Source organism: Lissotriton helveticus, chromosome 5_1 (assembly GCF_964261635.1).
Source record: "Lissotriton helveticus chromosome 5_1, aLisHel1.1, whole genome shotgun sequence".
NCBI classification, from domain to species: Eukaryota; Metazoa; Chordata; class Amphibia; order Caudata; family Salamandridae; genus Lissotriton; species Lissotriton helveticus.
This window is the reverse complement of record NC_136065.1, coordinates 820,109,754-820,132,611: the sequence shown is the minus strand read 5'-3', so window position 1 is coordinate 820,132,611 and position 22,858 is coordinate 820,109,754. Positions and strand designations below refer to the sequence as shown.

The 22,858-nt window shown below is 39.9% G+C and overlaps 1 protein-coding gene across 1 annotated transcript in view; it reads left to right on the top strand.

Moving 5' to 3' along the window:
• Window positions 1-22,858, top strand: part of GRID1 (glutamate ionotropic receptor delta type subunit 1) — a 2,290,275-nt gene that overhangs the window by 1,020,923 nt on the left and 1,246,494 nt on the right. Inside the window, exon 4 of the mRNA XM_078641098.1 lies at window positions 2,574-2,779. Coding sequence (XP_078497224.1) covers window positions 2,574-2,779 — 206 coding nt within the window. The remainder of the gene's footprint in view (window positions 1-2,573; window positions 2,780-22,858) is intronic.

The window sequence follows — 22,858 nt, the reverse complement described above, 5'->3', positions numbered from 1 at the left end:
TTTTATTAAACTGTCATTTACAATAATGTAATGATGTGCTTCTTGGTAGTTCCATATTATTGCTACTTTTCCTTTGTTTGAGGATTGATATAACCTCTGCAGCATAAAGGTCTTGTATTCACTAGGGGCCAAGTGTCCTGTGACGTCACTTCCTGGAATGTTGGTATGGTCGTTTAAACAATTTGAGATGTAATTTCTACAATATTCAATATTAGGGTTGTAAATGTGGTCATATTCACAGCTTTTGGTGAGTTCACGCTCTAGTGGAGCTTTTTCCGTTGGACTAAAATAGCCCACCCAATACTCATCATCCCAATTTTCTGCCCATTTTACCTTTGGCCATGCCTAGTGATGCATGCATTTCTTATTTAAACAGGGTACGGATTGGCTGGGTGTGCCCTAAGTAAGGAAGGAAGTAAAAGGGGGAAGTGGACTAAGTGGGATGCTTTAGTAAATATATTTTTATCAAAGGGAAAATGTTTTTTGTCTTAAAATGTAAATTTTAAAGGAACATATATTAATTTAATTTACTCTCGTGCACATATAATTCAGGAACTGATATTATTTGGTGGTGGGGGATGGTGCAAGGGTAGATCAGAGCAGGCGTGATTTTAAAGTACACGTTGCTTTCAAAGTGCAGGAATAGGCAGGGCCATGTTCTTTGATCCTAAGCAAAAAGATAAAATGTAACTTATACATGCTCATTAGAGCCAGGACCTGGAACTGAAACCCAGAGGCCTCCATTGTACCATCAGTGCACACCCAGTGAGTTAGGTGAAATGAATGTACATGCCATACATTTATTTCAGCCAATGAGTATGACACGTTGACTGGGCTTGTGAGATATGAGGGTATATTTCACTTTTTGATATAGCAGACGCACAAACCATTTAACCCTCTTGGTCTGATGGTTTCTGGCCGCCCAACCTTAAAAGTGAAATATGTTCTGTTATTTCACTCGAGTCACATTATCCTGTATTTATATTCCTTTTCAATCATCTGTGTATTTTTTCTAAGCTTTCCCGGATTCCCCAAGGATCAGTGCCCTCTGATGCTTTTCTATGTAACCTTTTGCAGCAGGCTTAATCATGTTATCGACCTACCAAGTGCTTAACCTATAAAATAACTGATTTATCTATTGTGACTTCAGTGTTGTTGATAGAATTACCACCACAGTTCAAGTTATTAGTAGTGACCTCCCCTCCATCTGTCACAGCATCTCAGTGGACAGTTGTTTTCCTGTATACTTCAAAGAGTGGGCATAGTTACAGACATTAGTATGAACTCATGACTGTCATTCTTGGCCCATGTGTTTGTTTGTGTCAGTGCAGGCTGTTATTTGAACACCGACAACAGATATAAAGCAGGGCTGCGTGCAATTGTGTATTTTTCAGTGACATTATGTGAAATTTCAGTGATATTTTTTGAAAGAACATGAGCTTATGCTTTTGGTGTGAAATGTTTGGTTTGTTAGGATCTCTGTTTTTACCATAGGCCATATTTCAAGTAAAAATGACACACGAGATATTGGTAGATAAGATAGCAGGTTTGAGTAGAAATATCTGTCGGCGAGGCATTTTCTGCGAGAACCAGTTCTACCATGTGCCAAAATTATTTGAAATTGCATATTGTGGTATTTGTTACATTTTTCGATAAACCTGAAATTGGAAAACTTTGCAAATTTCAGTTATGAAACAAAGATTATATCTGTGCTTTAAATTATTTATTTATTAGGGAAGTTTGTATAGCGCTGTGTGTGTTCTTTCTGTTACTTCAGGGTGCTGGCAAGTAGGAAAACAACTTAAATGTTGGAGAGCTTGCATCATTGTACATAGTATCAGCCTTTGTTCGGATTCTCCCTCCAAATTAAGTTGTGTTAACCCTCATATATCAGCACACCCGCGGTGAGCTTTAGAGCTGGTGGTGCCCGGTGCGATATTCTTTTTTGGTGCTCCATCAATGAACTCCTTCTCCATAAATTCTCTCCCTATCACCCTCCAACAGGGCCCTTAATACCTCCATAGTCCCTCTCTGACATGCAGTTCATTTTTTATAGCGGTATTCGTAGTTCACTCACACTCTAGGATCTGAATGGTACACATTATTTGCAGCAGGTACATTAACCCTCTGAGCTACTTTATGATGAGTCAAAACTGCCACTAGACAAAACTCCAATCTCTCTCCAGCAGGAACACTAATCAGAGGGTAATCTTGACATTTTTAGTGTTGCCTGAACACTTCTGCATACACACAACTTGCTTTTAAACCCATAGATTGATTTCAAACACAGCAGCCCCCCCAGGTCAGCGCCGGGTGCGGCTGCACCGGCCACACAGCCCTAAAGCTGACAGTGAGCACACCATATTAGCTGCAGCCCCCCTCCCCCCAGCGCCTTGGGACCCTCGCGGGAATGTAGCGCGCTCTATAAATTGTTTGATTGATTGATTGACCGTAGTAAGCATTATTAGAGGGCGAGACAGAGGGTGGAGTAGTGAAAGCACAAGTTTAGGAGGTAATGTTTTAAACTGTTGAAAATGCAACTGTTTCAGACGTTCTCCATTTCTGTTTTGCAGACATACGGGGACTGCAGAGCTTCTTGGACCAAGCTTCTAGGCTGGGACTGGACGTGTCCTTACAGAAGGTGGACAGGAACATCAGCCGAGTGTTTGCCAACCTGTTTACGACCATGAAAACGGAGGAGCTGAACCGGTACCGTGACACATTGAGGAGAGCCATCCTCCTCCTGAGTCCAAGGGGAGCCCAGACGTTCATTAGTGAGGTCTGTGAATTCTAAATTTTTTTTGCAATAGTGCTGTTGCCTTAAAAATATATTTACAGTTTGTGTGGTTTTTCTTTCAAAGGTAGAGTAAGAATACAAAAGTTGGCTTTATGTTGTTGAATTTTCCCTCAACTGCAAGTTGTAAGCTTCCCAGGAAATGCAAAGTATAGATAATAAGCAAGTTGCCCTATGCAGTAGATGTCGGATTGAAACCACAATTGTTGTCATTTCCTAATCATACACCATAACGATTTAAAACCATGATGTGTCTTTTTACAACAAGGCATGAGATAAAAATGGATACTATATATATTAATATTGCCCGCTGTCTAGGACTCTAATGGTTTTTAATGGCCCTGAACCCAAGTTACTGTTCCCAGGCAAGGGCCGATAAAAAGAGGAGGTTCCTTCTCAAATTCCCATGCACTTTGAGAAAGTAACAACAAATATTCCTCCTGGCATAAGGTGAGAAGACCAAGTGTGTGCATGTGGCCTTAAATGCATTGCACGGTATAGGTCAGTTTGATTAAAAACAAGTAGCGTTGAGCGGCCACCCGAGTGGAACTACACATACACTGGTATAAGCTGCTACCCCATACAATTACCTTTAGTAGCAGAAAAGCCTAAAATGGTGGAAAAATAGGTTTATTCCAGAGGAGTGATATGGAGCCAAGATGCTGCAAATAGATAAATATACGACATTCCTGTCTACGCTATGATAGTGTCGGTGTCATTTCTGAGCACACGAATATAGAAGGGTTGAATCCATGTCCAGCATGCATGTGGTACCATGGGGAATTTACATGTTTACAGTATGAGGGGGCTGGGTGAATACTGGCAAAGATAACACAGCAAGGTCCAAGTAATACAAAAGAATATAACATAGTTATACAAAAAATACACTACAATTTTGAGCAACAATGCCACATACCGATATTGGAGTTTAACACTTACTAAACATAGTCTACAGTTTGAGGAGTAGCCAATCATGAATTTGATTGCCGTTTGGTGCTGGCTACAAAGTAGGAGACTTTTCAGGAGTTCTGTTGAAATCTAGCTAGAAATAACCTCAAACATTCTGCTCAGATTATGGAATAGGTGAGTAGAGAGTCGACTTAATGCACAAGGGTTTGATGTAGCTTCTGAACAAAACATTATTCCTATAAACTATAGTAGAGCACCAATAAAAGTAACAGTCAAATAGCTTTCTTCACAACATCACTGAAAGGCAGCAAGTAGTTAATGCAGAATACAAAGGTAAACACGGATATGCTATTCAATCAATGACTTTATACTTTATAATAAACATCAATTCAAATAACAAACATACTTAATTTAAATATGAAATATGAAATTTCCCATAAATATCCCTGATAATAAACTCCTCTTTAATAAAGATCAATTGTTATTAATAACCTAGTAATACCCAAGCCCAGTGAAACTGAGCAGGTACTAGAAATCTAATGTCAGGTATGTTGGTGGAAACATAGGGAATACATACTGAGATGAGTATGCGTGCAATTGGGGCATAGTTGAAGAAATTCTAGAAAAAAAACATGTGGGGGTTAAAAGGTAAATTAGCCAAATGCATCAATGTACTTTGACAGCGTTCTACATGAAATTACGGAGACAACTGCAGGCCTTGTGGTGTGTTGTGAATAAAGTCACTTAATAAATGATTCATGGTAAATGCAAAAGTAAGAAACTGCAAGTGAGGAAGATTATATGATATGTGTCAAAAAGTAAAGCTGTAAATGGCCTGTATTGGTAAACTCCTTGCTGATGGAGTGCAAACAGTTGCAGAAAGCTCAGGAAATGGGAATTAAAATCCCGCAAGGGGCAATTTGAAAGAACAAAGGAACGGTGTTTGAAAAATGGCCGTGGCAAATTGCTGGTGGCCATCTAGTTAAGAGTTTTCAATAAGCGCAAGCATAACTAATATACATGGGCAGAGTTTTTATAGAAGTTATGCACTAAACACAGAAAGGAGGTTGTCCTTGACCAGCAGGATTTGGGTCCGAATGAGAGTATGAGTGATGCCACTAGTATATTTTAAACTGGAATAAATGATTAAAGATCCTGTGCTCAGTCAAGCACGTGGTCCCGCGGGGATTTAAAATATGGTGTACAAATTGAGCCACCTGTGGGCTAAATTTCCTTGTCGATTTTAATGTGGGTATTTAATTAAAATCAAATTCCTAATGGTTGGAAGAGCTCTTATTAAGGCTGGTGATCCATAAAGGAAATTTCTATGATCCCGATACTAAATGTGTCATCTAAAAGATTTGCTATGGTGATACGACAATCTTCGGAGGATGGGCTATTTGAAAAACAATTATCCTCACTAGATCAGGCAACCTCTATGGCAGGCCAGGTGAGATCTATCCATCAAATCTTTGCTTTGGACCGCAGCGGCCCATGCAAGTAAGAGCGGTGGGGCAGTGAGGGTCGGGTGGGGGGGATTTCTACAGACGACGATGAGTGAACATTAATTATTTATTTTTCCCTTATGGTTGTGTTTCAAATCCCCCCTCAGCCTGACCCCACTGCCCCACCGCTCTTGCCCGCACAGACCGCTCCTGATTTAGGATTATGTAAAGCGATAGGAAAGTCGTGCTTGTGGCCTGATAGTTTGTTGAGTTGATATTAAATCAGGTTTTAACACAGTAAACAGAAGTCTGCTGTAGAAGACATTAAATAAACTGGAGACCCAGAAAGACCTGCGACCATTGGTCTCTGCCCTACACTGCGAAGACTGGACTCAGGTTTGAGTAGAAGTCGGAAGTGGAATGGACCAAGGGAATAGCTTCCCATAATGGGTTGAAAGTAGGTTGCATTTTTGCTCCCTAGCTTTTTTCATTCTTTCTACGAAACCTACAAATGTACCTCAGAAGGGCTAGGTGAAATCCCCGGATTGTGAATGAGAGATTGATACATTGATTATTATATGTTGTGATTTGGTGATCCTGGACAGTACTTGGGTGGATTGCAGAGGCAGACTGATATGCTAAACCTGCTTTGTATGACCAATTAGCTAATTATCAGCAAAACTCAGGATGCAGGTGATGGTTTGAAGAAAAGTAATTTGTTTGGCACCTAAAGGATGATTGTTTACTGCCTGATGCAGATATCATGATAACATTTTCGCTGATAAATTAAAATTTTGACAAAGCTTGAACAAATGGTTTTTAATAAGGGCTTGTTGACAATGAATGGTCTTTGTCTTTTTGAACAACCTTAAGAAAGCCATTCATTGATCCAGATGCTAAAGGCATGCACTTCAAAAATGATTCTACTTTTTAGTTAAGGTAAGGCAGGGCTAGTGTCAAAGAAGCACGTAAAATCTGAAACACTCTGTGGACATAGCAATTATTACCGCTTTTGGCAATCCCTCGGCAATCAGTACCGAAGCCCTGTGATTAGAATTGGGAATTGTGGAGAAGCGTGGCTCAATGGTTAGAGCGGCAGACCCTGATGCAGAGGTCTGGCCCGGGACCAGGGTTCAATTCCCGCCTCAGCGGCTCTTGGACTCAATTTCCCCGGACCTGATCATTCTCTCCTCGGTGCCTAGTCTAATCATGGGTCCCACTCTGTGACTCTGGGCAATAGCTTGCTTAATCTCCACAACGACCCCAGCAGCGCTTGGATGCCTGGCTTCACCTTGTGGGTGTGTGCGGAAATGCCTAGGCAGTCAAAGAATTTCAAATAAAATAAACAAGTGGGAAACCAAATCAAGGACAATTAAAAAGCTGTAGGGGTGATATAAACTCACTACGTTTTAATAAAAACACAAATACAGTTCATTAATCAACACATACAATGTACAGTAAAAATTAAAACTAAACAACAGAATGCTAAAAAAATCCACAATCAAAAGGTTACATTAAAAACAATGACCATGTCAGTTTATAACAAGAACACCAATCATAGGGGTGTCCATCGAATCAATAATACAGTACTCGACGCGCGTTTCGGCGACTGAACGCCTTCTTCAGGAGCCACAAAACAATTTAACATAGACCAGGGATTTGCTCGGTCAATGCTCAAATGTTGGAATGTATTTGGACCAATTTACATCTGCAGAGTGATGTCTCTGAAAATGGATGTGTCTTGTATGGTTCCGACACGGGCGATATTCACAAGGTATGCCAACAATGATAAAAATCCGTAGGATTATGAACGTGGAATTACAGACGTGCGGTTTGATTAGCACCGGTGAAAATTGGTCATGCTTGACAGATTCAAGTCTCAGAAGTCGCACCTGGTGGTAGCTGGAAATGCCCAGTCACTAGGTATGATGTGAAGTAATTGGTGCGGCTATGCAGATATCCGTTTTGGTGCTGTTAGACCGAATCCTCACTTCAGATGTAATTTAAAATGTCAGGGTCGGTCGGACCTGACGTTAGGCTTGATGTACCCGGTATCTGCGCACTCGGACGCACGAATGATGCGGCTTGTCTGGATGTCGAGTGATAATCACTCGACATCCAGACAAGCCGCATCATTCGTGCGTCCGAAAAACGGATATCTGCATAGCCGCACCAATTACTTCACATCATACCTAGTGACTGGGCATTTCCAGCTACCACCAGGTGCGACTTCTGAGACTTGAATCTGTCAAGCATGACCAATTTTCACCGGTGCTAATCAAACCGCACGTCTGTAATTCCACGTTCATAATCCTACGGATTTTTATCATTGTTGGCATACCTTGTGAATATCGCCCGTGTCGGAACCATACAAGACACATCCATTTTCAGAGACATCACTCTGCAGATGTAAATTGGTCCAAATACATTCCAACATTTGAGCATTGACCGAGCAAATCCCTGGTCTATGTTAAATTGTTTTGTGGCTCCTGAAGAAGGCGTTCAGTCGCCGAAACGCGCGTCGAGTACTGTATTATTGATTCGATGGACACCCCTATGATTGGTGTTCTTGTTATAAACTGACATGGTCATTGTTTTTAATGTAACCTTTTGATTGTGGATTTTTTTAGCATTCTGTTGTTTAGTTTTAATTTTTACTGTACATTGTATGTGTTGATTAATGAACTGTATTTGTGTTTTTATTAAAACGTAGTGAGTTTATATCACCCCTACAGCTTTTTAATTGTCCTTGATTTGGTTTCCCACTTGTTTATTTTATTTGAAATTCTTTGACTGCCTAGGCATTTCCGCACACAGGTTGTTTACCCTGCCCTAGGAGTCTAATAGAGCATTACCCAGGGGGTCCTTGTTAATCACAACGTTCACCTTGTGGGTGCCCAGGAGTGGACATTTTACAGGAAAGCCAGGATGGGTTCCACAGCGGTATGAATACAGCGCTACGAGACCTCTGGGTAGAAGTGCGCTATATAAATACAAACACATTCACATTTACATTATGCTTGCTGCCCCATGAGAAGGAATATATGAGCATACCATTTCCAGCATCACTTAGAAAGCCAGATGTGAGCTCAGTTGCTGAGCTTTGCCATTTAGTTCTGTGCAGAGCAAATACCAGATAGCTTGATATTTAAGGCAGAAGATTTATTTGCTGATCCCTAAGTATGACATGAATTTACATTATGCAGCAGTCATTAGGTATGTTTGTTGTTGGTAGCAAAAAATATGCAAGATAAAACAATTATACTTTCTTTGAACTCGGATAAAGATTTTATCAAGGGAAACGATTCCCTTGAAATATCTCTATACATTTATGGATAACTTTTACACAGTGGACTATTTATTATGGGCAACAAGGGTTGACTTAGGGTTTGACAGAGAGGGACACCTGGCAAAAAAGTGGCAAGTGTCCTACCCACTGTATTGGAGATATGATGAACAGTACATCAGTTACGTTTTGGCAGACATCATGTATCCCCTAACACTAACTAACTAAGGCCCCTAGTCCTGTATTACTACGATCTCAATTTATTTCAGTTTGGTTTATTACTTAAGTTGCAGGAATGAAAAAAAGGTTTATAGGAATAGAGCACCAAGGGCCACATGTATCATTATTTCAAGTAGTAATTACCTAATTGCGATTTTCTGTGAATCACAATTAGGTAATTGCTATTTGAATGCATGAAACTCCATGGGCCACATGCATCAAGCGTTTTTGCATTGCAAAAACCTTTTTTGGGATGCATCATTTTTTTTCATTTTTCGCAATTTAAGAAATCGCAATTTTTTGCGATTTCTGGAATTGCGATAGCATTTAAGAAATCGCAAACTTTGCGATTTCTTAAATGCTATGCATGATTTTTTTTAAATTGCGAATTCGCATTTATGAAGGGAAAAATTACCATGAAGTAAACCTTCATGGTAATTTGCGAAAAGTTTCAATAATGCACAAAAGTGCATTTTTGAAACTTATATTTTACACACACACATGCCCTTGGGACATGTGTGTGAGTAAAATCTACTTACGTGACATTTCAGGGGTGCAGGGGGGATCCTTTGTACCCCCCCGGCACCTTGAAATTGCATTCTCATTTTGCGATTCCTTATTTGCGAATTTGCAAAATGAGAATGCCTTCTCATTGATTCCTATGGGCCTCTAGGCCCATAGGAATCAATGTAAAGCGATTCCTTAATTGCGAATCGCAATTAAGGAATCGCAAATAAGGAAAATTAAGAAATCGCAAAAAGTTTTGCGATTTCTTGATGCATAGGAATTTACAATTCCTAAATTGCGATTCCTTAATTTTCGCAATTTAGGAATCGCAAATTCCTACAATGATGCATGTGGGCCCATGTGTTTCGTTTAGTGTTTCCTAATGTGTCGCAAATGACCTGCCTCATTAATATTAATGAGGCAGGTCGCAATTTGCAACCCATTAGGAATCGCTAAAATCACAGGGATGGTGGCCTGCTGGGGTCAGCAGACCACCATGTCTGTGATTGCGTTTGAATAAAGCCATAGTTTAAAAAAAAAATGCAGCCCATATTCCTTACAGGAAAACGGAACACGTTTAAAAAAGAGAAATTAAAAGTTTTCTTTTCATTTTTCAAGAGCCGGCGGTGGCCCTTGGGACCACTGCATGCTCTTTATAACAATTTTACAAACATTCAGCTTCCCATTTGTAAATGGGTTACCACCTACTTGAAGTAGGGTTTAAAATTCACATGTTTTGCGACCGCATTTTGGTGGCAAAACATTCTAACATATAGCTGCCATTCGGTTTTAGCAAGGGACGCCCTAAACACGCCACTTCCTAATACCGAATCTGTATATATTCTCAATTCCAAATTGCGGTTTGGTGACATGTTACTGAATTCCAAATTTGAATTCATGCATAGCAAAATGCATTTTACCGGGCGCAAACACCCTGATTGTTGCAATTGGTCCGTTTGCGACCTGTAAAATGCTTGACACATGTGGCCCCAAGTATGTTAATACATATATTATTATTGCATTTAACTGCACTACAGTAAAAAAAGATATTTCTACAACACTTGCTTAAAACAGCTTCCATTACAAAAGCACAGTACTATTTGAATTAATTGTTATGCTAATGTTTGCTGATATGCCAATTATAGTAAAAGATTTGAGATACAAAGCCCTTTTATGGTTGCATATTCTGTGATTCCCAAAATCACAACTTATGCAGCTGCAACATGTCTTTTTACAATGTACACAAGCTATTTCCAATGTGAAAAAGACTTTCCAACTCACAAAACGACTTTTGAGATTCTTTTCAAACCAAAATGTGAACTTTGCATAAAAGGCACGTCTCCCTCCTATATACGAATTGCAAAGGTTTGTCACTTCAATTTCAGTCACAAACCTTTGATCAGTTGAGACCACCGAAATTGGGTTGTAACTGATACCCAAAGGGTAAGCTGTCCCCGTGGGACAGTTTATTTTGTGAATAATGTCAAAGGGCTTGGGGGAGACACCACCTGCCCCTCCAAATGTGTTCCCAAAATGGAAGCATTTTTTAAAGCACCAACCTACCTTTTACTAGAGACAGATAGCTTTAAAAACGTTTCTCCTTTGGAAATGCAGGTACAGAGGTCTGCTGTCCCTTGCAGTCATCCAACCTGCATTTGCTGCCAATCACAGGGCATCATAAATTACGACCAGACAAATTATCTGACCATATTCAGTACTCAGGTCATTTAGCACCTCTCGCACATGTTTGCGAATCAACATATTAGTACAGAGGTGGCATTTCAAATTGCGTATCCATTCTCATACTATTCAGTGTGCAAATGAGATACATCGGCTTCAGAAAGGGTGTTTTTTTCATTGGGCAGTGTGTTTTTAATGAATTGTTTTGAAGATGAATGTTTCTGTTGTGTCTTTTATGAATTATGTTACTCACATTGGTTTGATGTGATTTAGACTAACCCTGGGCGAAGCACTACACTACGCTCGCATAGTTCGCGAAGTTTGCGCAACTTCGCACTACGCGAGCTGCACGTAGCACAGTGCGAACACGCGTAGCGCAGCGTAGCGTAGTGCAGCGGTCATTTATTGCTTGTTCGCGTTCCTCAACGTCATGTTCGCGACCGCGAGCAAGCAAAATGACATCCCGGTGAGACTCTCAACGCGGGGAGGTCAGGTTTCTCATTGCGAGTGGTCGTGCATGCTCGCGACTGCTCTCGATGAGAAACTACAAGTTCGCGTTGAGAAAGCTGCCGCTCGAGTAAAAATCTACTCGAGCGGCAGAAAACTACAGCTCGCACTGTGCAAGATGCCGTTTTCAATGATTGCACAGTGCCAGATGCTTGTTCGCACTGTGCAATCGTTGAAAATGCATCTTGCACAGTGCGAACATGCTACTACGCATCTCGCGTAGTGCTACGTGAAGTTCGCGTAGTGCGAAGTGCACTTCGCGTTGCTTCGCGTAGCGCTACTTCGCGAACTACGCCCACCCTTAATTTAGACTACATTTTGTTAATACCTTTGTGTCTAAAAACAGTGGCATTGATGGAGGGCCAAGTTGGACCAATGCCCAGCTGCAAATATCAGGGCATGGGGGGGCTCGAGGGATGCTCTTAAAAAAGTAAAAAAATTAAACATACCTTGCCGCCGCTTGGTCCTGCTTCTTCTCTCCTGCTGTCTGGGTCCGACTCCAGGTCGGAACAGGAAGCCAGGCTCCCCCACCTAAGACAATCACAATGGACCAATAGAGGGTTGTGATTTGGTCTGAGCGCTGTGACTCGGTGCTCAGCCAAGGGCTGTACGGGTGGGCATGTTCTCCATGCAGGCTGCAAAGCAGCCCGCATAGAGAACAGGGAAGTGCGTATGACTCTGTTGGGTGGCCCGAGAGGACCGACCAATCAGTCATTGCGCACAGGAGTGTCTACCACTCCTCCCCTGTAGCTCCTCCCGCCCCTCATGCACTGCCGCAGCAGGAGGAAAAAATAAAATGATAATAGCATTCCGTTATTTTCATTTTATTTTTCCCTTTCTTTGTTGCTCCTGGCAGTGGGGCGACGCTGGCAACTGTCATGATCACACTTGTGATTCGGAAACGGTGGCTGACTCAAATACAGGCCTGCAGCAGTGGTAGCAGGCAAACAGAACTGTGCTTAATTAATTATCACATACATTTACTTTTTTTATTTCCTACCCTATAACACCACACAATTCACAACCCACATCTAAATAAAAAAAATTAAAAATGTACTTACATAATTAACATAATTAATCACCAAATGAAAAAATATTATTAATTAAAAAACAAATTAAAACTCGTAAATATTAATAAACTTACCACACTTTAACTCTATAAACCCCACAAACCACAGCTAAAATTGAACTGTAAAAAATAATTATACAATTAAAACTTATCTTCAATTAATAAACGAATAGTATTTAACAACTAATTATAAAGTAATTAAAATGCATTCACTCTCCACCCTTTATCCCTATAAACGTAAAACACAAAAAAAATCAACAATTACCCTAATGACATATCAATTAATTAATATTAATGATCAACTAATTATTTATTAATTGAACTAAATTACTTCCCGCCCTTTATCCCTATAAACCCAACAATCAACACCTAAAATTAATAACACAATTTCTATATTTAATTTTCAATTAATTAATTGTTAATTAGGAAATAATTATTTATTAATTAAAAATAAATGACTTCCCACCCTTTGCCCCTATTAACCCCACAACACTCACCTAAAATGAATTACACAATTTCTATAATGAATTTACAATTAATTAATTAATATTTAGGAACAACTAAATATTAATTAATTAAACACAAATTACTTTCCACCTTTTACTCCTATCAACCTCATAACCTGCACCTAAAATTAATTACATAGTTTCCATAATACATTTTCAATACATTAATTAATATCAATTAACAAATAATTATTAATTAACCAAAAATCAATTACTTCCCACCCATTACCCCTAAAATCCCCACAACCCACTCCTAAACTTAATTACACAATTTCCATATTTGATTTTTAATTAATTAATACTAATTAACAACTCATTAATTAATGAAAAATAAAATTTCTTCCCACCCTTTACCCCTATAAACCCCACAACCCGCACCTAATAATATTACACAATTACCATAATTAAATAACAGTCAAGTAAGTAATGTTAATTAAGAACCAATGAATTAATAATTAGTAATAAATTACTTCCCACAATTAACACTATAAAATATCAATTATATAAATATTAATAAAGAAAAATAATCAATAATTTATTATAACTAAATTACTTCCCACCCAATTTCCCTATAAGCCCAAAACCTGCTATGGAACTAAAAAATGCAACATTTTATTAAACTAAAATTGATAACTACAAAAATGTAACACATATATTAAAAACATAAACAATTCTTATACAGAAATAATACATCACATAAATTTAAAATATATACTAAAATACATAACACTAACAAAACAAAAAACAAACAACTATATTTTTGCAAATGATATTGACTTCTACATTTTTTTAACAATATTTCTTACCTTAAATACATTTCCAACTCGATATTCTGTCTGCACACCTTAATAAATACTAAACAGAACATGGGCACCTTCCCTCCTATGCCAATCTCCCTACGATATCTGGTTTATATTTCTAAGTGACCCATCTCATCCAAATGGGACCTGAGCATTATGGATCAGTCCTATTAAATAATCGAAGTCAGGGCTTAGAGCTGTATTTGACTGATCAAACAAATCCTATGGCGATTTACTTCACCAAATGAACACTTGCAACCCTGAAAAACTAGAGTGCTTTACCTGAGTGCACCTACTTTGATATTGGCAAATCTTATAATAAAAACTGATAAATAGTGCTCACAGACGTTGACACTCTTCTGAGCTCAATTTGTAGTTAGTACTGCAACAGATTCCTACACAGGAAAGTATACATTTTCAATTATCTTGCGCATTGGTTTAAGGAGGGATATTGAGTGACAGTTCTTGGGATCAGCCATATCACCACCCTTGTGAATATGATCTCTGGCAACCTCCATAATTCCTGAACAGGCCCAGTAAATAGCACAGTATTCATCACTGAAATAAAAGTGGCACTCATAGACTATTATAAGAGTTAACAATGCCAACCAATACTCAAGGAGGTTCTATCCTGACAATTAGCATGAAATTAGCATGAAATATCTATTGAAAACTAAGGGGCATATGTAGGTAATTTACATTTTGCGATTCTCAAATAACGATTTTTAAGGAATCGCTATTTGAGAATTGCAAAATGGAATGTGGGTAATAAATCGCAATTTTTTGGAGAACCCCTAAAATTCCTTAATCGCGATTAGCAAATTGCGAATCGCAATTAAGGAATGAGTGTCCCATTCATTCTTATGGGCCAAGAGGCCCATATGAATGAATGGGGATACATTCTCAAATTGCGATTTTCTATGAGAAAATCGCAATTTGAGAATCACAATTCCAAGTGTGCCAGGGTGTCCAAAGGACACCTGTTGCACCCCTGGAATGTGCCTGTAAGTACATGTGGCGCACATACATGCCCTAAGGGCATGCCTGTGCGCCACATGGCACTTTGAATTTAAAAAAAAATTACATTTAAAAAAAATGCATTTTTACAGGAAATTGCAAAATACCATCTTCTTGGAGTAGATGGTATTTTGCGATTCCTTAAGCCAAAATTGCACTTTAAAAGACACCCCTACATAGCATTTAAGGAATAGTAAAATTGCTATTCCTTAAATGCTTGATCAAAATAAGGAATCGCAATTTTTGCGATTCCTTATTTTGCTATGTGGCACCTACATACCAAAACGCCGTTTGCGATTCGCAAACGCCGGAATTCTGCGAATTCCGGCATTTGCAAATCGCAAACGCCTTCCTACATATGCCCCTAAGTAAATTGTTCAATCACGTGTAATGTTTCAAGGTAAGGAATAGGTGATTTTCAAATTAATTTTCAAATGTTTGCAAACCTAAAAAGCTCAACTTTGAGCTTGCATGATTCCATACAGTTGAGAGGTCTAACTTGGAAATGCTATGAAATCCCTAAATGGTTATGGTGGGACATTTATTCTGAGTGCAATGGAGCCATAGTCACCTTCCAATCTAAAACAAAACGTTTAAATAATTCAAAATAACCGATTTTCTAATTCTATACTAAAAGTAAAATGATTAATAAACCTTAACATCCATTAAAGTTACACATGCCTGTCTATCTGATGGGAAATGCCCATTTGTTGCACTCCTATTAAAAAGCTGATCGGCAGTTCATCAAAGTAGATCAGTGCCTTATATTCCATAAGAATTTGATTTAGTTTGAAAGCTGGCTCTGGTGTGTTTGATGACAGATCTACTAAAGATTAAAATCTACAGCAGTAAGTATTACCAGTTTGCTATGAGGGGCTTCTGTGCCATACACTAAAAGATAGAACCTTTTAAATGGTTGATGCTTTATCCATTTGGGCTGTTTAGCTTGTGTCTCGATAGGAAGCATATCTATCTTACATTAGCCTGGCAAGTAAGATCCTATAATTTCTGGGTAGATATAAGGAATCTGGGTTCCACTTTTTGATTGTTTGATGCATAGAGCAGCAATCCCCTTAAAGGGCAGTTTGGGGCCACTTTCAATCTGCATAAAAAAACTTGGTATACCCTTGATTCAAATAGAGGACAACATTTTTTTAACAATTGCACTAAAACATTATATATATTTGTAAAAGCAAAAGCTTATAATATATAACTAATCAACCATGATGTTTCCCAAGTCGAGTCATGGCTGATTCATGTAATTGAGAATTAAACAATTGTACATCTAGTCATTTTTACCATAGGGAAACAAAGAAGTGTCATGAAATGACTGTTTTACTTAGCAGTGGGAGTTACTTGTTGGACTGGGACTGTGATGGAGCTGGAACTGCCTCATAAAACGTATTGGACCTGATTCTGTTCTCGTTTGGAAAGCAAACAGAACGACTTGTGTCGGAATGCTTTCCATACAACTCGTTTCCGGGTAGTCCTACCGATCAAGTACGATATATTTCAATGCATCCTGATACAATTCGGTCAGACTCCCATTGACTTCAATGGGATCCTGTGTACCTAACACGTACACAGGCTCCCATCGATGAAAGGGGTGGTTGGGGATCCTCGTGCACCCTATGATGGGCACTCCTTGGTGCCTGCCACAGTGTGCACGGTCTGACCAGGAGGACCCATGAGTACCCCCATGGGCACAATGTGGAGGGCCCCGGGTGAAGGGGGCCTGCTACGGGCCCCCCAAACACCAATTCAGGCCGCCTTTTTGATCTGGGCAAAATGAATCGTAAAGGCTGTCTGAATCGTTCATCGTACTTGCTTGCTTGGAAACTCCACTCCATAGAACTGTATGTTTTGGATCTGGAGGATTCTATCTCTCCGTCTGCCTTCCGGAAATGATTCAGTCAGCGATAAGGGTTTCCAGACATCGTACGTGGCCATTCAGAATTGGGAACAAGTCAGTCAGAATTAAGGGATCCTGATCGGTGCAGGTAAAACCAAATCCAGTTTGGAGCCCTTCCGAGCGCGATCGGAATCGGGCCCATTGTCTTCAAGACTGTGGCCACATGGGGGTTTTGAGCTTGACTTACGTGTCCTGTTTCAGTTTTTAACCTTTGATATTTAGAATTTTGTGCTCCCAGTGAATACTGTGGCTGGCAATTTGGAACGCATCTCCATAGAATGCATGCCCTATATATTGGAAGGAACTACTGAAGTTTTGAAGGTAGAGTTATTGTGATGTGGCATCCCTAATTAGGGGCATGTCATGAACAAACCCTCACCCCTCTCTTTAGTGCTTATTCCTCCACAGATGATAAATATTTGTTTCATTAAAAAACATGTTTAAAAGAAAAGTTCTACACTGATACACTTTTTCACTATTTCGCTGTTTGTTGCCAATTCTTCTCCCAGTATACTGCTAGCATATCACCAAAAGCAGGCTCTTGGAGTACAGCAGTAAACATTCTAGAGTTACTCAGCTAAGTTAATGGAATGGGTAGTGAACCACTGCTTGTGTGCTATGGCAAGGCCACATACTGTTTAGAAAATATTTTGTCTCTTTCTACATATTAGTTAGCTCAAATGTTTTATTTTACTGCTCAAGTTTTCTTTTTTTGGATTGTGTTGTCATGATATACTTGCTGTAGTTTTCATTTGGTACTGTATTACGAAGGAACACCGGAATGACCTGAGAGTGACTTCAAAGTCCAAACCCAGCATCTCATCTCAGTTATGCTGATATGTATAATACCACACTACTTTAATATGCCTGTGTGACTTTAAATATTATAAAGAACCTGCAGATCATGGTTGGAAACTCATAGAGCCTAGGTGAGGACCAAGCCTAGCCTCCTCTGGCCCTAGACATGAGTGGTGGAGCATCATTAGTTATGATTTATCTGTCACCACCCTATTAGACAACCAATTTGCTACCATTACATTGAAATGACAGTCTATGATTCTGCTTGTGTTTTCTTTTATTCTAGCATTTTCTTTCAGTAACAGTCCCCACATCTGAATAATAATTCCCTGTTGGTCCCTTCTTGGCCCACTTTCAAACAATCTTTTTCCATTGAACCCTTCTCTTCAATTGATTGATATCTCTGGTCTTTAGTTGCCATTAGAATTTTTTCCCTACCCATCCCCCTCTTAGTCTTTCCATCCTGTCTGCCTCTCATTTCCATCTCTACCTCTCTCTCCCACGCTTTCCCGCATTTTCTCAAGATTAAATTATGTCAACAATTATTTTTCTATTGTGTACTATTTGTTCTGCCGATGATTGTCTTTCTTGAACTCCCTGTCTTTTTTACAAATTGCCCACCCTCCCCAGCCCTCCTCTCTCCGACTCCCAATTTTCTACTCCTTTAGTGTGGCTCTAGAACTTAGTTAATTGGCAAACGCTATCGCCTACAACTATAGTGAAACTTCCAACTACCTTCTTGTTAGAAATTTGGTTTCTGGTTGGCAGTGGCATGCACTCTGTCCAAGCAGGAACCACAATCCTAGTCAAGGCAAGTCAGATATACATACAAGTTAGCCCGTGCTCGCCCTCTGGTAGCTTGGCACAGAGCAAGCAGGCTTAACTTGAGAGGCAATGTGGAAAGTATGTGTGCAACATCTCAAACAGTAACACAGTGCAAACTCCACACGGGTTTAGAAAAATAGACTAAACAAGGTTTAGAAAAATAGTCTAAACAGGGTAAAAATAGGTAGAAGTCGAGATATACATTTTTAAAGATTAAATGTAAAAATAGGGACCATAGCAAAGTTAAATCAAAGTTCAGGCTGACTGCAATCAAGCGTGGGCCGCATACAGGAGCCACGCAAGGCCTGGTGAACAAAGTACCTTGATCCTAGTTGCAACACAGAGATACGGGGTGCAGCTAAGCAATGCATTGGTGTCGATACTGCAGTCGAGGTAATGCAGCGATCTTCTCTACGCAATGATAGTGATGCTCCTGTTCCGAAGTCAAAGCGATGAAACCTAGATGTGCTGGGTCTGAAGCTGATGCGCTTGGTTTCTCCACACAGTTGAGGGGAATCTTCTATTGTCTCTCACTGCATTGGTGGCAATGTGGCGGCTCTGATGTATTGGTTCTGGGGGTGATGCACTGGTTCGGTATGCAATACGCCGATTCTGTTCCTGCAACAGTGCAGATGCGTTGACTCTCCCTCACGCAGCAGAGGATTGTTGGTTCGAGTGGAGCAAGCATTCGGATCCACTTCCAAAGGAACAGGAGCAGGAGGTAAGACTGCTATCTCTGAGTCTCGAAACAGGAGGCAAGCCAGTGTGCCCTTGGAGATCACTCTGAGTTTAAGCAAGAGTCCAGTGCTTCCTTGGTAGAGGGTAGCAGGGAGCAGGGCAGCACATCACAAAAGTAGTTATTCGATACCAGTGGTCCAGCACAGTGGCAGTCTTTTACCACACAGCACAGCAGTTCTTCCTGCTGGCAGAGTTTCTTTGCCGGTCTAGAAGTGTCTGATTTGGTGGGGTGACAGACCTAGTACTTATACTCAGTTGTGCCTTTGAAGTACGGATGACTTCAAAGAGGGGCTTTGAAGTGCACAGATGTAATCCCTTCCCAGCCCTGGCTCCAGACTCACTGTAGGGAAGTATGCAACCCTTTTTTGTGGGGACAGGAGACTGCCCATTCAGATGGAAGTGTCAGCTCCTCCCTCCCATTCTGCCAAGGAGGACCCATCAGGATGCAGATGACCACTCAGTCACACCTAATCTTTCTTTGTGTGTGGCTGTCTTGAGGGAATGCAAAAAGCGCAGCTGGCGCACATCCCAAACATGCATGGAGACTGCAGGCACACACATTTTTAAGAGCAGAGAAATTACATATTTCTAAAAGGGCAAGAAACAAAGTTGCTTGTGGCTGTGTAGTTTCACGTCACTTTACTTAGAGACAAGGACAAGTTAATCAATAAACTAGGACGGTGCTTTAATTTCACAGTACATTACACAAAGTTATTGCATTTCAATTTGTCTGAATAGGAAAAACCGTCATCTTTAGCGTTATTCAAGGGTACTACACCGGAAATCAAACAGAACAATGGCAGCATATCACTACTCTCTGTAGTTACACTGGGGCAGTGGACACAGTACAATAATTATTAAGAATTCATTTCAATTAACTGTTAAAGTGCTCAACATAAAGAAACAATAAATGTCAACAGGTGCAGGTGTTTTGAAAAACACATTTAACGATAATCGTTTTTACCAGTCCATTGTTTTTTAGCCAGAGGGTTGTGTTCATTTTGACACTCTTAGTGCTGGCAATGGGGTTTCAAAATCATCTAGTATGGTACAAATTTGTGATTTTGTAATGTCTCAATCATTTTTCATACTGATGCAAACAAAGAGAAGAGTCCACTGATCATCGCTGATCCGTTTCGAACCGCTGGTTGCTGGGGTTCTCATCGGGACGTGGGCTGGTGATGTTCTTGTGTATTTATAGAAGGTATATAATACTGTGTTAGTTGCCATCTTTATTCTCTCAGTTTTTACAACATCTAGTCTGCAACACTTCAGTGCTTCCTTAGAAATTTAGGGGCAGGCTCAGTCCTTCTTTGGAAAAGGGAGAGTGTAATAGGATTCTTGCTCGATCGTTTGTTCAGTTTACTGTTCAATGTAAAGGGCAATCTGAATTTGAAAGTGGGAGGGGAAAAGGAATCTCAGATTAGTTCTTCATTTTGAAGCGTGGAACTTCAACAAAAATGTTTGACCAGCTGTGGACAGGAGCGTTCATAACTTGTAAAGCCAAATAGCTCATCGACTAGGCCGGGTGCCACCTCCCCGTGTATAACGCTTGTTCGAACCGGCATATGAAAGATTACTGCAGCGCACCCAGAATAACACACTTAAAGTGAGAAGTTGCATGTATTTGCATATTTTACAGTCTTATTTGTAGCATCCATTGGACGCAACCAGGTTAAAAAGGACCCCGGACTTGTAACACACCTAGAGAACCTCACTTAGAGTGCGACCAGGTTAATTAAGAACTCGGGACTTGAAAGCTTTCCATATTAAATCAAGACTGGGATAACAAGTGTTGTAAGGCGACAAACTTACTTAAAATGCTTTGATGACTTTGGTTCCTGAGCTGCCAGAACCTTTGATGTACTCACTGATATTCTTAGCAGTGGTTTCCTCATTCTGATGATATAGGCAGACCGAGCTAATCAATTGTGGAGAAACCCAGCCTGGTGCACTCCGGAACTTGTGGTGCGACCATTGGGGCAGTAGTAATGAGTGACTATTGAAGCCGATTACATTAAAGACTATTTCAATTCTGACATCTCATTCAATCCTTGGCTCAATGAGTTGGATTTTAAAATTAGGTATGCTTCTTTCCTTGTGAGATTGGCTTCCAAATTGCCTCCCCTGGAGTCGGGATGAATGACACTTATAGCAGGGACAAACTACTGCATACACAAACGTTTTTAGTTTTAGTCTTGCAATTAGAAAACTCATTATGTGTCCATCTTGTCTTTCCATCTGTGAATGATCTGCCTTCAATTGTCTGCCCACATGATATGCAGTTGACGCATTTATGGTGGCCCTGTAATGGTTTATGGTTCCATCTTGACAGCAGGTCTCCTTTTTAGTTCGCTGATTGATACATGTTCTCACTATTATGGACCTCATGCTGGCAATTTTCGTCATGGCAAATAGTGGGAGGTCAAACACACATTCCGAATTCTTAATTAGGTGCCAATTGCTATTTTTAAAAGTGCCATTTCTAAAATAGTAATGTTAAATCCAGCTTTGTCAGCAAAGAGGATGTATCATTACCATTTGAATGACAATAAACATCTCAGAGCAACTCCTTCTCAATCAGGAATTACTTCTTATACGTGTAATAAGACATTTCCAATGTTAACCTATGAGAGGGGTAGGACTCACAGTAATGACGAATACATTCAGGTGCTTTTCACTACCAGGACATGTACATTTTACAAATACATGTCCTACCTTTTATTTAAATAGCACCCTGCCCTATGTGACTTATATGTAGTAAAAGGGGAGTTTAAGGCTTGTCAAGGGACTTTAAATGCAAGTCGATATGATAGTGTAAACTGCACAAGCAGGTACTGCAGTGGCAGGCCTGAGACAAGTTTAAGGCTACTTGAGTGGGCGGCAGTCCCGCTAGTAGCATTTAATTAGCAGGAGCTGAGCACATGTAACACACTTCACTAGGCACTTACAGGTAAATTAAATATTCCAAAGAGGTGGATATATCAATCAAACCATGTCTTGAGTAGAGCGCACATGCACCTTAGCACTGGTTAGCAGTGGTAAAGTGCTCAGAGTCCTAAAGCCAACAAAAACGAGGTAATAAAGGAGGAGGAGGAAGGCAAAATGTTTGGGGAGACCATTCAGTGTGAGCCTTTTTCCAACCCTTCTCTTCCATTGCAACCCAAGGAAAGTGTTCCTACTATATGCAGTACTGATCCTGCTAGCCATACATAGCACTAAAGAAAGTTATTAATTGAACTAAGCAGTGAAGATATGAGTGTGCGGAGGATAAGAGAACAACTTATCTCCTGTTCATGCGTCTTTATGTGACTTAATAAGTTGTAACCAATTAAATAAAGCAAACAATCATACATTTTCTGATGCACTGCATTATAGCTATTTTCCTTGCTGACCAGAAATTAGAAATAAACTGCAAGGTGAATGGCAAATACTGCAGGAACTGCGAGTACTAAAAGTAAATTATACCTTTATATAATGCTACGAATGTGTTTACATTTAATGACATAGGGCACTGCACTTTAGTGGAATGCCTTGATTTTGAATGCAGGTGTTCTGTAATTTTTTTCAAGCACAAAGGTGGCTTTCAAATATTGGATTATGTGTGGGTTGTATTACTACATAAGCAGTAATCAAAAGGGATGTCAAGTAAACATTTCTTACAAAAGACAATCACATTATGCTCCTGCAAAGAATTAGAGACAACTCAAATACTTAGAGTCAAATCGCAATATGCCTCTGCTGTTGAAATCTCCTCACAATTTTGCGTGGTCAATGTTTTGTGCATTAAGAATACCTTCTTTGTAATGGAGAATGTCATGCAGGTTATGGTGTTGGGGCTACAAT